Source organism: Mustela putorius, unplaced genomic scaffold (genome assembly GCF_011764305.1).
Source record: "Mustela putorius furo isolate JIRA1106 unplaced genomic scaffold, ASM1176430v1.1 tig00004007_pilon_pilon_pilon, whole genome shotgun sequence".
NCBI classification, from domain to species: domain Eukaryota; kingdom Metazoa; phylum Chordata; class Mammalia; order Carnivora; family Mustelidae; genus Mustela; species Mustela putorius.
Window position 1 is genome coordinate 13871426 of NW_025422145.1, and position 15098 is coordinate 13886523.

The 15098-nt window shown below is 60.8% G+C and overlaps 1 protein-coding gene across 3 annotated transcripts in view; it reads left to right on the forward strand.

Moving 5' to 3' along the window:
* The first annotated feature begins 8075 nt into the window (after positions 1-8075).
* PKD1 (polycystin 1, transient receptor potential channel interacting) overlaps positions 8076-15098 on the forward strand; it is a 41440-nt gene continuing 34417 nt past the window's right edge. For all 3 annotated transcript variants that reach the window (XM_045072254.1, XM_045072255.1, XM_045072256.1), the window contains exon 1: positions 8076-8523. In XM_045072254.1, the coding sequence (XP_044928189.1) occupies positions 8309-8523 (215 nt within the window). In that variant the 5' untranslated portion in view covers positions 8076-8308. The remainder of the gene's footprint in view (positions 8524-15098) is intronic.

Below are 15098 nucleotides of genomic sequence, written 5' to 3' on the forward strand. Positions count from 1 at the left end.
CACAGCCCGCAGCCACTTAGGCCCGGCCTCCCGCCGCCGCCGCCAATGGCCGCGTTGGGGCGGGGGCATGCAAATGAGCCTCCCGCCCGGGGGCGGGGTCACAAGGACCCCGCACTGCCCTAGGTGTGCCGGGTGGGCGCGCCTCTGCCGGGTGCGGGCAGCTCCTACCCTGCCCTCGGGCCCCGCGACCCCGCTCCGTGGCCACCTCCGTGGGGCGCTGGGTCTGTCACTTCCCCGCGCTCTGTACACCACTCCTCCCTCACGAGATGGCCTCTGGGCCTGGGACCGGGTGGGTGGAGGAGAGTGCCCCGAAACTGGGGTGCTGAGGCAGTGGGACTGCGTGGGGCCGACACCTTGGATTTCTGTCTCTTCTCAGCCAGAGATGCCAGCTGGCCTGCTGTGTCCCCACTTCTCCCCTTGGGGCAGGCAAACAAACCCCGGGCGCTCGGAGCACTCCTGGCTCAGCTGACAGCTGGTTATGGGCAGCAGGACAAGCTGGAGCTTGAGAGCAGCAGGGCGCTCTCCCCCGCAGCTTCTGCCCGCTGGGCTGAAGCCCCAGGATCCTTGGGTAAGAGGAAATCCGAGTTACAGGAGCAGCAAGCGCTCTGAGTGGCCCTTACCCCGGGGCTCTGCTCCTCGGGGTTCTGGGAGGAGAAGGAGGTGGGAGGCCCCAGGAGGCGGCTAGCTCCTTGGCCTTCTGGTGCCAGGTTGTGGCCCCAAGGAGGCCAAGTGCTGACTGTCCCACCCCATGCTGGTCCCTGGCAGACCAGTCTCCAGAACCTGACACCTCCCCTGAACTGTCTGTTTCCACCCAGGATTCTCTGGGCTTGAGAATAAGGCTGAGATGATCCTGGGACCCCAAAAGTAGTGAGCCAACATGGGGCTTGTGGGCAGCGAGTGTAGGCAGAAGGGCAGTGGTTCTGGGATCAGCCTCTGCTCTATACTCCTGTGGCAGCTGGAGGGATGGCCTGGCTGTCCCCCAGGATGTGACAGCTGTCACATGGCCCCTAGCCCATTCAGAGCCCAATAATGATAATGGACAGAAGCTGCCTCTAGGGCTCTGAGGTCTGGGAGAACACAGCCAGGGATGACCCAGGGGGTTCTGGCGGGGCCCTGCATGGGAGAGGCTGCTGGAAGCTGCCTTTTATTGTGTGTCAGCCACAAGTCGTCCTCAAAACTATCCTGTGAGGTGGGTGGTGCCAGATCCCCAGTGACTGGGTGGGAAAACTGAGGCCCAGAGGAGGGAAGAGAGCTGTCCAAGGTCACCAGACTGGAAGGTGACAGAGCCAGGATTTGTGTCTGGGAACTCCGGATCCAGAGAACAACCAGGACTCGGGAAATCCATCCCTCAAGGCCTTGTCAGAGCTGGGGGGCAAACCTGGCGAAGCCCTCTGAGAGCCCCTGGGCCTCCTTTCTTGTCTCACTCCTCAGGACCCCCCACTTCTTCCAGGCCAATGTCCATATGTGTGGGTCAAGGGGCTTGGGGTGGAGGGTCAGCTCCCACTGCTGGGGCCCTGGGGATAGCAGGTGTCCGACACTCCATGAGGCCAATTTCAGGGTGGCTGGCCCAGGCTCTCAGCCCATGCCCACTGACCCCTGGGTCCCAGGCAAGAGGTTTCCTATCTCCTCCTGTCAGCTGTTGCCCAAGGGAAACCAGAAGGGAGTTTGGGTGCCCTAGGGGTGGGGGCTGTAGGTAAGGCAGCTGAGTTGAGGGTGAGGGCTAGTGCTAATGGGGTAACCAGGAAGAGAGAGTGGGGAGCCAGGAGGGGAGGAAGGCTGAAAGCAGCCGAAGAGAACTACTTGACCTTGAAACATTTAAAATTAGAAGAATATATGTAAAAACCCAGGTCTCTGATTTCTTCCAAAGGGAGAGAGTTGTGCTCGCTTTGGCAGCACATATACTAAAGGGAGAGAGTTCTAGGACCCCGGATCATGCATTCTTTGTGCTTCTCTTGCCTTCCAGCCATCCTCCTAATCTTTGATCATTATGTCCCTTGGTTCCTCCATTTGCCATCTGTCTCACTCTCTGGAATGGAAGTTCTCTGGGTACAGGAAGCAGCTTGTCTTGGTCACTGCCATATCCCTGGCAGCTGGCTGCAGGCCTTGATTAACTTACTAAATTGGTGAAAGAAATATGAGTTAGAAACGGGCCCCACTTCAGGACACATCATTGCTAACAAGGATAAGGCAGCCTGCGTCGCAGTGTGCAGTGAGGCAAGCCTAGAATAATCAAGTAGCTCAAGCAGGGCTCTGTTGGGGAGGGACATTTGATCTGGGCTTTGAAGGCTGAGCAGGAGTCCAACAGGAGAGGAGACAGAGAGTCTAGCTAGGTGGGGGGAGTGAACACATGCAGGGTCAGAGCGCCAGTAGGCAGGCATTCGGAGGAGCAGAGGCCAAAGTGTGGTCCAGTTGCTTGGAGGAAATCCAGCTGGTAACGCAGGAGGGGGCTAGGTTCTAAAGTGAACTTGAATGTTTAGCCTAGGAGCTTGGAAACTGTTCAGCGAGAAGTAGGGAGCCATGCCTGGTTTCTGAGCAAAGCAGCACAGGACACTGCTACAGGCATACAGGGGGCGAGAGGAGGGGGGCGCGGTGCAGCCTGTAGACAGGGAGATGCATTGGAGTGGCTAGCAGAAACCCTGGGGGAGGGAACAGGGGCAGAGGAGACCTCCCAGAAATACAGAATCTGCAGGCCTGATGGTGAGGCAAGAAGAGAGCCCCTGGGGCAGAGGCGGTGGAGCGCTGAGGCACGGGGCAGACGGCAAGTTCTTTGGCCTCCGGTCAGGCAGGAAGGCCTCTGTCCCCAGCCTCTGGCTCTGGGATTGCTCTGACCAATACGCAGGGCAGAAGTGACCCCATGTCCGTTTCCAGACCCAGACCCTACAGACGGGCAGCCCCTATTTCCTGTGTCCTGAAACACTCGTTCTTGGAGCCTGGCGGCCCCACTGTGAGACAGCCCAGGTGGCCTCGTGAAGAATCCCAGAGGAAAAGGAGCCCACTTGCCACCCAGGAAGTCGTCCGTCGATGGGTGCTCTGGTCCTGGGGTTCCATGCTGACCAGAAACAGCTGTCCCCACTGAGCCCGGCCCAGATGGCAGATTCAAGAGCATTGGGAGATTTTTTTGTTTTTACACAGCAAGAGATAACTAGACCAGGCTGCCCGCAAGGGGGAGGAAAAGGGCCAGTTTGGTGGGAAAGTTCAGGAGCATGGCCTTGGCTGGACCTGGGCTGCCCAGATTGCCGGGCTGAACTAGAGTGCAGCGTAGGGGAGGGATGCCCGTCACCCTCAACCCTCCTGGCATAGGGCTGACTCTGTTGGACAGACCAAGGTCTCCATGTCCCCATGTCTCCACAGAGAGCTGGAGCAACCCTGCAGCTATTCCTGCCTCACGGGGGATCCTCACCCTTACACTCTCTGGTGGTGCCCGTGCCAGGTACCTTCACAGACTGGGGCCCCCAGCTCTCACATGCCCTCTGACTTGCCCTCCTGGGGGTTTGGCCCCTTGGTCCTGGAGTGCCCAGACACAACAGCCCTCTAGGATCTGTGGCCTGAGGCAGTCTGTCTCTGGAGCCCCCTTTCCAAGTGGGCCAAGTCAGGCAGGCTGGGGCAGGGATCAGAGTTCTTGACCTGTCGGGCCCTGCTTGGAGCCCCTTCCCCCAGGCAGGTGGCCTTCCCTGGCTCCTCCCACTCCCTGTTCTTGCCCCCACCCACTTGGCCACGGACATTGGCTCCCCGTGATTGGGGAGGAGGGTGCAGCCCGGCCTCATCCCCAGCCTTTGGGCCTCCTGACAGCGCCCAGCCTCCCTACTCTGCCTCCATGGAGCCCCGAATGCGGAGGTCTGTGACTGAGCAGGACTGGGGCTGGGCTGGACTCCAGAGGTCTGTTCTGAAGGGGAGAGTGGTGAAGATAAGCCCTGTGACCCCAGAGCACCTCCAGTAAGTCAGTCCTCGGGAAGTTAGCTGTCTGCGATCTCAGGGGAGGGACCCTGGCGGGGAAGGGTGCCCGCAGGCAGGAGCCGCAGCTGGATCCCTGGCGTGCTGAGGGACCCCGAGAATGTGGTGTCTCTGGACCCCTCCCCTCTCCCTGAAACGAGGGGGCGGGAGGAGCTGATCTCTGAGGTCCCTTCCAGCTCCAGCACCTTCTGTTCTAGGAAATCCACGTGAACGTTGCTATAGAGACGGCATAGAGGAGCCGCAGCAGCTCGGAATTGGACCTCCACCCAGAAGAGAGAGGAAAGAGTCACCCCAGGAAACAGCTGACGTCAGGGGTGTGTTCGCCCCTCCCCCACGCCAGGTGCCTAGGGGCCACGCTGAGTGTCCTGCTCCCTCCAGGACACACCCCACACCCCACCTGCCGTGGGCTCACCTTTGTGGCCCTGAGGCCCTCCTGGGCAAGTGGTAAGGGGTGGGCGTCCGCCCCGCCTCCGTGGGACAGGAACTGTTGGGTTGGGGCTGGGCAGGGGGCTGTTCCCTTGGCGTGTGCCCGCAGGATCTGCCCTCGGGCTTTCCTTCCCACTGCAGCTCGGGGACTCACACCTGAGTGCTCTGGGTGGTGTCAGGATGCAAAACATGCGTGCCCTGGAGCCCAGTGCGGGGCGGAGGCGGGCAGGGAGCTGATCAGATCCAGACTCTGCAGCAAGGCACGAGGTGGGCGTGCGAGACCTCGGGCAGGAGGAGCGCAGAGCAGCCCAGGAGCTCCTGACTGCCCTCTGGGGGCAAGGGCTCTGCTTGCATCCGCTGTTCTTGTTTTCTTGATTAGGAAAGGGCCGCGTGATTTGGGGCAGGGGAGCCTGTCAGCAACACAAAAGGTAAAGGCAAGAATCAAAGTTCTTGTTTCCCCCAGACCCTGTGCCCCGGTGGTTACCATTAGGAGGTTTGGTGGGGGAGGTGGGTGTCTGGGTCTCCCGTAGCTGCCGAAACAAATAATCTAGGCAAACACCATGCCCGCCAAAACAGCCCGGACACGTTATCCTACACTCGGGAGGCCACAGGGTGCAGTGAGGCTTCTGGAGCTAAAGCAAGCAGGCTTCTTTCTGGGGGAGAACCCTTGCCTCTTCAGCTTCTGGTGGTCTCCAGCTTGTTTAGACCTGCACATTATATTATACTAAATTCATTGCTTTATGCATGAATATGCATTAAATATATGGAGATGTGACCGTGTCCCCTAAGAATATATATAAAATCACAATTATCTGATCTTTGCAAATTTGATAAAATTTTCCTCCCCAGAACAGATCTGGAGAGAGTGTCTTTTCCTGGCGTGGCTCCTACGTTTTCAACTGCTTCCTTCATGATTGGTCTACTTGGGCTTTTTATTTCTGCTGGAATCAGTTCTAATAGTTTGTCTTGTTCTACTGTCTAAATATCAAAAGTTTACAAACAATTGTATGTCATTTCCTTTGTAATTTTTAAAAAGATTTTATTTATTTGTTTGATGTGGTGGGATGAGCAGGTAAAAGGACCCACAGTGCCTCTGGGGAAGAGTGGGGCTGAAGGCCACTTGTTTGCCTAATCATTTCCTCTAATCTTGCCAAAATATTGTTATACAACTTAGAACACAGTGCTGTTCAAACTCTCTTTACCTTTACTGACTTGAAAAACATGGGGAGTGCCTGGATGGCTCAGTGGGTTAAAGCCTCTGCCTTCGGCTCTGGTCACTGGGCTCTCTGCTCAGCGGGAAGCCTGCTTCCTCCCTCTCTCTCTGCCTGCCTCTCTGCCTACTTGTGATCTCCATCTGTCAAATAAATAAATAAAGGCTAGGAGGTGGGAGGCTGTAGAGAGTTCTAGAAGCCCCACGTGGGGGTACATATGAACCTGTGCTGTGAGGGAGGACCAAGGAGGGGAACGTGTGGCTGCACCGTCCCCAGCCCCTGGCTCTGTTCCTGCGGCCTGAGCCCCTGCTGGGTTCTCCCCTGTAACTTTCCCTGTGCCTCAGCCTCCTCCTTCTCTGAGGCACTCTCACTCAGACTCCCTCCAAGCCCTCTTTCTTCTCCTCTTCTAGGATGGGGTTCCCTGCCTCTGGAGTTTCTCACCTGCCCCAGGTCTGTGCACCCCCTCCCTGCTGCACACCTCGCCTCCAGGTGCACTCTGGGCGCCTTCTCAAGCGGCCTATGGTGCCCCGTTTCCAGAACAACACCCTCCCATTTCCCTCCATGTCCTTCCTCCCTGAGGGCATCTCCACCCAGCCGATAGCCCCTGCACCCATCCCAGCACCCAACCCCCAGCCAGGGCACCATCTGAGCCTCCTTCTCTCCCCAGTCCCAGGTCTCTTCCGGCCTCATCCCATCAACCCCACCTTGCTTTAGACCTCATACCAGTGCTTCCAAACTGGGTTCCCAAGTACTCTGTGAGTCTGCACAAAAACTTTCCTGAAGCCCAGGAGGGCTCTACAGTCCCTCCCCATTCCCCCTTGTGTCTAACTTAAGTCCCTCTCCCTCCTCAGTAGGGAATTGGTCCAAGAGGCCCAGAGTTGGAGACAAAGGGCGCTGTGGGAGTTGAGCCCTGAGAAAGGACCACAGCGGCCAGAGCTGGACTTCACACCCCGCCACCCCGGGGCCACCGGGAGATGCTCTGTTTGTTCCTGGGCCCTTTGACTGCCAGGAAATGGCAGGCGACCGATTCCCTGTTGATCCTTGGCCTTTGCCCGCACAGGACCTCCACCTGTTCCTCCTTGGATCTTTCCTGAGAGTTGGCTCTGGGCTGGATGGGATCCTCCCCCAGCCCTTAGACATTGGCCTGCTGTCTCCATTACACAGATGAGGACGGGGAGGGATGTGGGTGCCACTTCACGCCCAAGTGAAGAGCAGAGCTGCAGGGTGTCCCACGGTGACCTGCTTGGGCTCTCCCAATGACAGACAACAGGACATGGACCCATCACTTGTGCTTCTAGTTGAGGTGTACCAGTTAGTTCAAATGGAGAGACGGGACACATAAAGGAAGTGTCTTGAGGCCTTGGGATGCAGCCTCAGTCCGGGGCTCAGGACTGTGGCATAGGGGCCTGGTCCTTGTGGGAATCAGCGGACTTACCCCTGTGACCATTTGGCCAACTTAAGTCAGACATCTACCAGCGGCCCAACGGAGGAACAACTTTATGACTTTTTCATTAAAAGTCACAGAGCATAACATCCCCTCTTAAAAAGAGCACAATTCGGTGATTTAAAAAAATATCTTATTTATTTATTTATTTATTTGACAGAGAGAGAGAGAACCAGTGGGCAGAGAGGCAGGCAGAGAGAAAGGAAGGGAAGCAGGCTCCCCGCTGAGTAAAGAGCCCGATGCGGGGCTCGATCCCAAGACCCTGAGATCATGATCCGAGCTGAAGGGAGAGGCTTAACCCACTGAGCCACCCAGGCGCCCCAATTCGGTGATTTTAAGTATTTACAAGCCTATGCACCCAGCACCACTACCTAATTCCAGAACGTCCTCACGGTCTCAGAAGGAAACCACTAGCAGTGACTGCCCCCGCGCCCCCAGCCCCGAGAGCCCCCAGAGGGCTTCGTTTATAGATTTGGAGGGACGCAGGCGGCAGAGACAGCCTCCTTCGCTCGGCCGGCGGGTGGGCGGCGGTGGGGATGCTGCACTGGGCCCCTCTGGCTGAGGCCCGCCGGGGCATCTCCTCCGGGACGGCGGGCACTGGCCCCCACAGCTCGCCGGCGCCACGAGAGGACGTGGCGCGTTTGCCCCGAGCGCCTACCACGTGCGGGGCGCTTGGAATACCGCGGAGCCGCGACCGGACGGAGATGTTCCGAGGTCGCCCGCCGCGGGCTTATCCCTGACGGTGTTTGCACAGCCGCGACGCTCGCGACTGCGCAGGGCGGAGACGCACGGACGCGGCGGGGACCAGACTCCCGAGGGCGCGGGTGGGGACCGGCGCAGAGACCCCGCCGCCGCTCGGCAGGAGAAGAGCGGGAGGCCGCGCGGCGCCCCGCCCACTCCCGGAGCCAGGACGGGGCGGGGCCCGGTGGCACCCCACCCCCCGCGGCCGACCTGCAGGGAGAGGGGCGGGGCCAGAAGACGCCCCGCCCCGCCCGCCCCGCGCGGCGCCGGGAGGAGGAGGAGCGGCGGCGGCGGGCCCGCACTAGAGCGCGAGCGCGCGACCGCCCGGCCGTGGACGCAGAGCGCGGCCGGGCCCGAACGCCGAGGGGACGTCGCGCAGGCAGACAGGCCGCGGCTGCTGCCGAATCCCGCCCCGCGCCCCGCCATGCCGTCCGCGGGCCCTGCCTGAGCCGCGGCCACCGGCGCCGGGCGGGCTCGGGGGCTCGGGGAGGGGGGCTCGGGGCCGGGCCGGGGCCATGCGCGCGCTGCCCTGACGATGCTGCCCGCCGCGCCCGCCCGCCTGGCGCTCGCCCTGGGCCTGGGCCTGTGGCTTGGGGCGCTGGCGGGGGACACCGGGCGCGGCTGCGGGCCGTGCGCGCCCCCCTGCCTCTGCGGCCCGGCGCCCGGCTCCGCCTGCCGCGTCAACTGCTCCGGCCGCGGACTGCGGACGCTTGGACCCGCGCTGCGCATCCCCGCCGACGCCACCGCGCTGTGAGTACCTCTCCGCCTGGCGCCGCGAGCCGGGCTGTTGCCATGGCGCCGGGCGGGCGCCGGGTCTCGGGGGCGCCCCGGGCGTGGGGCGGCCTCGGCGCGCCTGCACCCTCGGCTCCGGGGAGAGGCCCGGCCGGGCAGGCCGCCGGCCTGGCGGGCCTCGCAGGGCGTGGGCGCGTCCCCGGCCTCTGAAGGGGAAACGGAGTGCGGGCCAGGCCTCTCCCAGGGCGAGGCTCCAGCGCAGTGAGGTCGGCCCGACTAAATAAGGAAAACCCGGGACCGCGGGCGGCCCTCAGCCCCCCTGGCCTGGGCCGGGGCGAGGCCGAAGAATCCCGGCGTCTGCAAACGCAGAAACGTCCCACCGGGTGGGGCTCCGCAGTCGCGAGTCGATGGGGGACCTGAGACAGCGCACGGGGGCAGGGTGGAAGGTGTTCGAAGGGAACCGGCCGACACTTAGACGCCAATTACGGACTAACAGGATGCAGCCTGGCCTGGGGGATGCTCTGCACCTGGGAGCCCTGCAGCGGGAAGCCGGGAGGAGGAGAGCTCCGTCTGGGATGGCGGGGAAGGCCTCCCGGAAGAGGGGTCTGGACAGAGATGTGAAGGATGTCTGAGGCTTGGCCCGATGCTTGAGGAGGAGTGGGAAGGTGGCGGGAGGACCTCAGGCGGGAACCGTGTGGCCAGGGCAAGGGAGTTGTGCGGGAGTGGGGCAGGACGGGAGGGACCCGTCAAGGGCTCTGATGTGGTCCCCGGACAGTGGGCATGTGAGGTTGCAGAAGTAGTTCAGAACGCTGGCGGGCTGTTGTCCAGTTTCCGTTTTGGAAGTGATGGTGTAGCCTCCATGGAGAACTTGTCAGTTTGTTAGCCGTGTGCCAGGCTCTGGCTGGATGGATGCCCTCAGAGGCAGAGGTACGGCGAAGATGGCTTTTTACACACGAGAACACAGACTCAGGTGCTGGGACTTGCCCAGGTAACAAGCTGTGGCCAGCACATGGCAGAGCTGGGTTTGACTGAGGTGCTCAGGACACGGAGTTGGAATGACAGGGTGCATGGGACCAGCATTTGCAGATAGTTGTCCCTGGGCTAGCTACAGGCTCAGGTCTGCCGGTCGGCATTCCTATGGTCCTGTTGGGGTTTCTTGGGCACTTTCAGAAGCCAGGACTCCCAGCTGTCTTTGGCCACATGCTGGAATCCACAGGGGGGCATTTAGCATCCTCAGGCTTGTGTAATCTGGGGATGGGTCCTGGAATTTGGTTCTGTGATATTCCCTGGGTACCTCCAGCGCACGGCTGCCTTTAATTTGGGGACCGATGGTCAGCATTCAGATGAATTTGGATGCTGGGGAGTAGGTGGGTGGAGTAGGGGTGGATATTTCTCCTGTGTGCTCTGGAGATCTTTGGGGTTTTGGTGCGTGGGATTGGGGTGGGGGAAGAGCAGGTCCTCCAGGGCTAGCTGGGGGTCCTGAGGGAGGGTCACGGTGGGCCTGCTGCTTTGTTGCCTGACCCCTTGAGCATTTGCCATCCCGGCTGTCTCTGTGGAGATGGGCTTATTGCGTTCACCAGGATAACTGGATCTGGTCCTCGTTTCTGGATCCTGTGGGTAAAGATGCCTCCGTTTCCGGGAGGCTGCAAGCTGCTGAGGTCAGGCCTGGCTCCTTCTTGTTATGCTCTGCTTCCCCAGGACATGGTGCTGAGCTGGCCTCCAGAAGCTGTGTAGGAAGCAAACAATGCGGGGGCTCAGTCGGGGGCCTGCAGCAGGGTGTGGGCTCTGGAGCCTCTTGGGCATAGTGATGGAGCCCAAGACTAGAGCCTTGCATGTGTCCCTGTAGGATCTGCTCCTGGGTTTTGGAGGTCCTGGGAGCTGGCGGCCTGCCTGGCCCGGCCTGAGCTGGCAGGATTCCCAGGGTTGCTGGCCCCTCTGAGCTTGCAGTGGAACCCTGAGACACGGGGGGATGAAGAACAGGGGAGACCCTACGGTGTTCTTTATACTCCAAAGCTACCTGTGGGAGATTTCTGGAGGCTGGGGACCAGGAACCGAAGAGAAACTGGGCTCTCTCCTGGTTCCCCCAGTTCCCAGCCATTCTGCCTGTCAATCCAACAAGCCCCGTCCTTGGGGAGAGGGAGATAGGGATGTCCTCTCTAAAGCAGAGGGGCTGAGTGCATAGATGTCAGGCAGCCTTCCAGGTGAGGGTGTGCCCCACAGCCCTGCCTTCTGGGTGGTACCGGCGACCGCCTCTTCTGGGCTCAGGCCTGATACCTCTGTCACGGGCCGGACCTGCATATAAGGCCCACGGCTGGCCCACAGGGGCGTTTAGGCCTCAGCAGGCAGGGTGGGCTGGGTTAGCGGTGCTGCTGGAGGTGGCCTGAGAGAGATGACATTACTCGGCAAAGTGTTGCTGTTGTCCCGGATTTAAATCTTTCTTGTGATGAATTTGAGTAGACCACCCCGTGGTCACCCCGAGACGGTGAGGGATTCCCTGATCCCACCTGTGCCGGCGTGTTTAGGTTTCTGGTTGTCTGCGGTTCTTCTAGTAGTTTGAATCCGGACCCAAACAAGGGCCGCACAGTGTAGTTGGTCGGCGTCTTTTGTCCTCCAATGATGTATCTACCCTCCCTCGTCTCTCTCTCTCCTCACGCGACCGGTGACAGTGGCGCCAAGAGCATCTGCGTTTGGACTTGTGGTGTCAACCAGTGTGTCCACTGCCCTCTGTTTCCTGTAGTGGGACAGTCGCTGCAGGGTGGTGTGTTGTGGGAAGCCACATTTCCAGTCCTCTGGAGGCGCTTGCGGCCAGCGGCTGCTGCGTGGACAGGCCCATGGCTCAGGATGTTCGTCACCAGGGGCTGTTCAGAGGGGACGGTGCTGCTCCCAGTGTTGTCTGTCAGTTTCAGGTGTGGTTTCCAGCCACTTCTCGGGGCTCGTGCTGCTGACTTCAGCCACTGGTCTAGGACGAGGCTTAGGGCCTCAGTAGGGACATGGTTCATTGATGGAAATCTCAGGGCCTTGGGGTCTCTTGTCAGCTGGGGGTGTACTTGGAGCCTTGCCCTTCCTCGCCTGGGCCCCTGAATGGCAGGAGAGTTTGGGAGACTGGAGGAGGCTAGGCCTCTCGCGTCTGCATGGCACATGGGTGCGAGGTGGGCCTTGGGGGGAGCACATGGGCCTGGTGTGTGCGTGACATGTTAGGCTGCATGTGCCACATGTGTTGCTGCCTTGAGGATGGGCCAGACCACAGAGGGTCCCTTCCCCAAACCCTCACCAGGCAGAGAGCCTGGCTGCCGTGTGCCAGGCCCTGTGTGGGGTGTCTCTAAGGCTCGGATATCACCGTGATGCTGGCGATGGGGAGGGGCTGTTTTGGAGGGCTCCCTGGGGGCCACCAGTGTAGGTGACATTGAAAGGTCTGAGAGAGAGCACCCAGACAAGGGACAGCCCGGAGGAGGGTCTGGGGCTGCATGTGCTGGAGGCATGGGGGTGCGGCCCTTATCTAGATGGCTGGGGATATCCCTGAAGGGCCCCAGACAGAAGGGGCACAGAACACTGGCTGCTGGGTGGGGATGGGTGTTGGGAGGGTCTGAGTGTCCTGCATACCCGGCAGCTCTCACTCTCGCGTCCCCTGAGGTGCACAGCATGGCCGGCTGGTGCTTGGAATTGAGGATGTAAACGCATGTGTACTGGCAGTTTCCCGAGGGGACACGGATGCCCGTTGGCAAGAGCTGTGGCCAGGACGTGCTGTAGGAGGGCTTCCTGCCGGGGCCGGGAGGTGATGGGGAGGCTCGTGCTGCATCTGCAGCGCTTGGTTCTTGAAGGGAGCAGCTGGTTCCAGTCGGGAGCTGGGCGGCGCCTGGGAGTCAGAGGACCTGCCCTTGAGGGGAGTGTGCCCACCCACCACGCCGCTTCCCGGTTGATAGCGCCTGCAAGCCTCTCATCTGGCAAGGGACTCGCAGCCAGAAGGCTTGTTGAAGACCTGAAGACCACAGCAGCAGCGGGGCTTCTTGTGGATTCTCCACGCCAGTGAGATAAAGGGTCCACTTAGCAGGTGGGTGAAGGGCCCAAGTGGACACACCTGCCCCGCCAGCCTGAGTGGTCGCCGCACACGTGGCCTCCCGGGAGATGCAGGGGGCCGCGGCACCGTGCCCCACACGCCCGTGTGGACGGCCGTCTCTGAAGGCGGATGGCAGCCGGCATCTGGAGGGTGTGGACACGTCGGCCCCCCACCCGCTGCTGGTGGCCGCGGCACAGGGCGGCATGCTGGAACCTGTCTGCCGGCTCCTCTGTGTGTACCCGAGAGAAGGGAAACCTGGGTCCACACGGAAGTCTGTACACACACGCTCACCACGTAGGGTTCCCCGGAGCTGGAACGTGGGGATAGCGCAGGGGTCCAGCAACAGAACGTGGTCTCCCACTCGCTGGAGCGCTACTTAGCCGCCCACAGGAGCCCTGACACCTGCCCCAACCCCTGCAGGCCCCGAAGACGTGCTCAGTGAATGCAGCTGGACCCAAGAGGCCACGTGTGGAATGATTTCCTTGGTAGGAAACGTCTGGAACAGGGCAGTCCGTGGAAGCCAAAAGCAGACTGGTGTATCTGGTGGGGGCGGGGTTGGGGTGTCAGTTTGGGAGTGAGACTGTGGTGGAAGGAGACGGCGCTCGTCGCACGACCTCGAGAACTCACCAGAAACCGGTGGGTTGTCCGCTTCACAGTTGGGAGCTTTGTACCATGTGAGGCGGCTCCGAATGGAAGACCAGATCTCTGGAAATGGCCAAGGGTGTGCACCCCACACCCCGCCACTGGGTCATCCCCTCTGTCCGTGCTTGCCATGCGCTGGGCTCCTTGCAAAGCCTATTCTGTCCTTTTTGTCACGGTATCTTGCATGGTGCTGTGGGCTTGGAAGCACTCTTTGTCCCATTTTTTTTTTTTTAAAGATTTTATTTATTTATTTGACAGAGAGAGATGACAGGCAGAGAGGCAGGCAGAGAGAGAGGAGGAAGCAGGCTCCCTGCTGAGCAGAGAGCCTGATTTGGGGCTCGATCCCAGGACCCTGGGATCATGACCTGAGCCGAAGACAGTGGCTTAACCCACTGAGCCACCCAGGCGTCCCTCTTTGTCCCATTTTATAGACCAGGAAACTGATGCTCCCCGAGGCTGTCACTTCCTGGGGTCACACGGCTGGGGGTTGTGGCAGAGACACGACTGCATGAGCATGCTCTGGGGCACAGCCCCGGGGCTGCACACGGGCCTGGCCCCCGGTGCTGGTGGTGGGGGGCTCCCTGGTGGGACCGCGTGGGACTGGCTGGGCTCTGGCCTTGGCTGCTGGCTCAACCCTTCCCCGCAGCTCCTCCTCAGTGTCCCTCTGCTCTCTGTGCTACGGCCCTTCCCATGGACTTTCTGTCTGTTTCTGGGAGGGAGGCATGGGGACCCCGGAGTTGGGATTCTGCCCCTGGATCAGACCTGGCTCATATCCCATCTCCTCCATTTCCTGCATGACCTTGGCCATGTCACTCAGCCTTCCTGAGCTTCGGTCTCCTCACTCGCCAGGTGGGCATCGCAAGTGGAGGCCCTTCTGGGGTTGTGGGCATGCCCGCGGGGCTCAGTGCTGGGGCCACGGTAGCTGTAACCTGTGCCAGAATGGCCCCTCGGCTCCCTTCTGTCCATACCCTCAGAGCCCATTACCTTGTCCCCAAGCACTGGCCACCAGGAGATGGGTCCTTGCCACCTGCCATGCTGACGGGTGCATGGAGAGTACCCCTGAACACGTATGCCAGTCATTGCGTCGCTCAGACCACATGCCGGATAGGGGGATGGGGGAGCCCAGGGAGGCCCGAGGTCCACGGGACCCTGGCACACTCCTCTGGTGTTTGGGTCTCAGTTTTATGCACCTGACATGTTCAGGTGTACATTTGGGACACAGTGAAGTTTTGATGTGTAACTAGAGAGCATCGCTTCCCGCGTTCACCTTGTGCTGGGAGCTGGGGGGATGGCGTGGGTCTGAAATCCATGGCCACGAGGGCTGCTTGGTGCCCCTGACCTTGGCCCTGCCGCTGGCCTCTGCTGTCACATGCCCAGCACACCCTGGTGAGCTCACTTGTCGTGTCGGTGAGACTCAGTTTCCCTCTCCCAGGGCCTGAGACCAGGGCATTTCCCATAGGGGCCTCCTTCTCCTCTCTTGGTTGTTCTGCCCTTGACCCTGGGCGACTTGTCACTGGCCATCGTCTTCTGACAGCTGACTGGGTGGCCCTGGAGGATGTGGCTCCCACCCCCACATGCTGCCCATGAGATGGGGGAGTGCTTCTGCTGCCACCTGTGTTCCCCCACAGCTCTTGGGAGACCCTGGTTCTTGAGCAAGACCCAGGCTGAGGCTTGGTTTCAAGTGAGGAAGCCATTTTGGATGGAGATGCACATTTTCCTTTCCGAACACTCTGCAGCGGCCAGCGCCAGCAGCAGGAACCCAGACGGGCCCAGCCCGTGGAACACTCTGGAATGAAAACATCCCGTTTGTCCTACTGCCATCTGGGGTGGCAGCGGCCGTCTGGCCCTGGGAGCTGGGTGCCTGTGCCTTTCGGGCTGGCCAAGGCGGGGCTGTGTC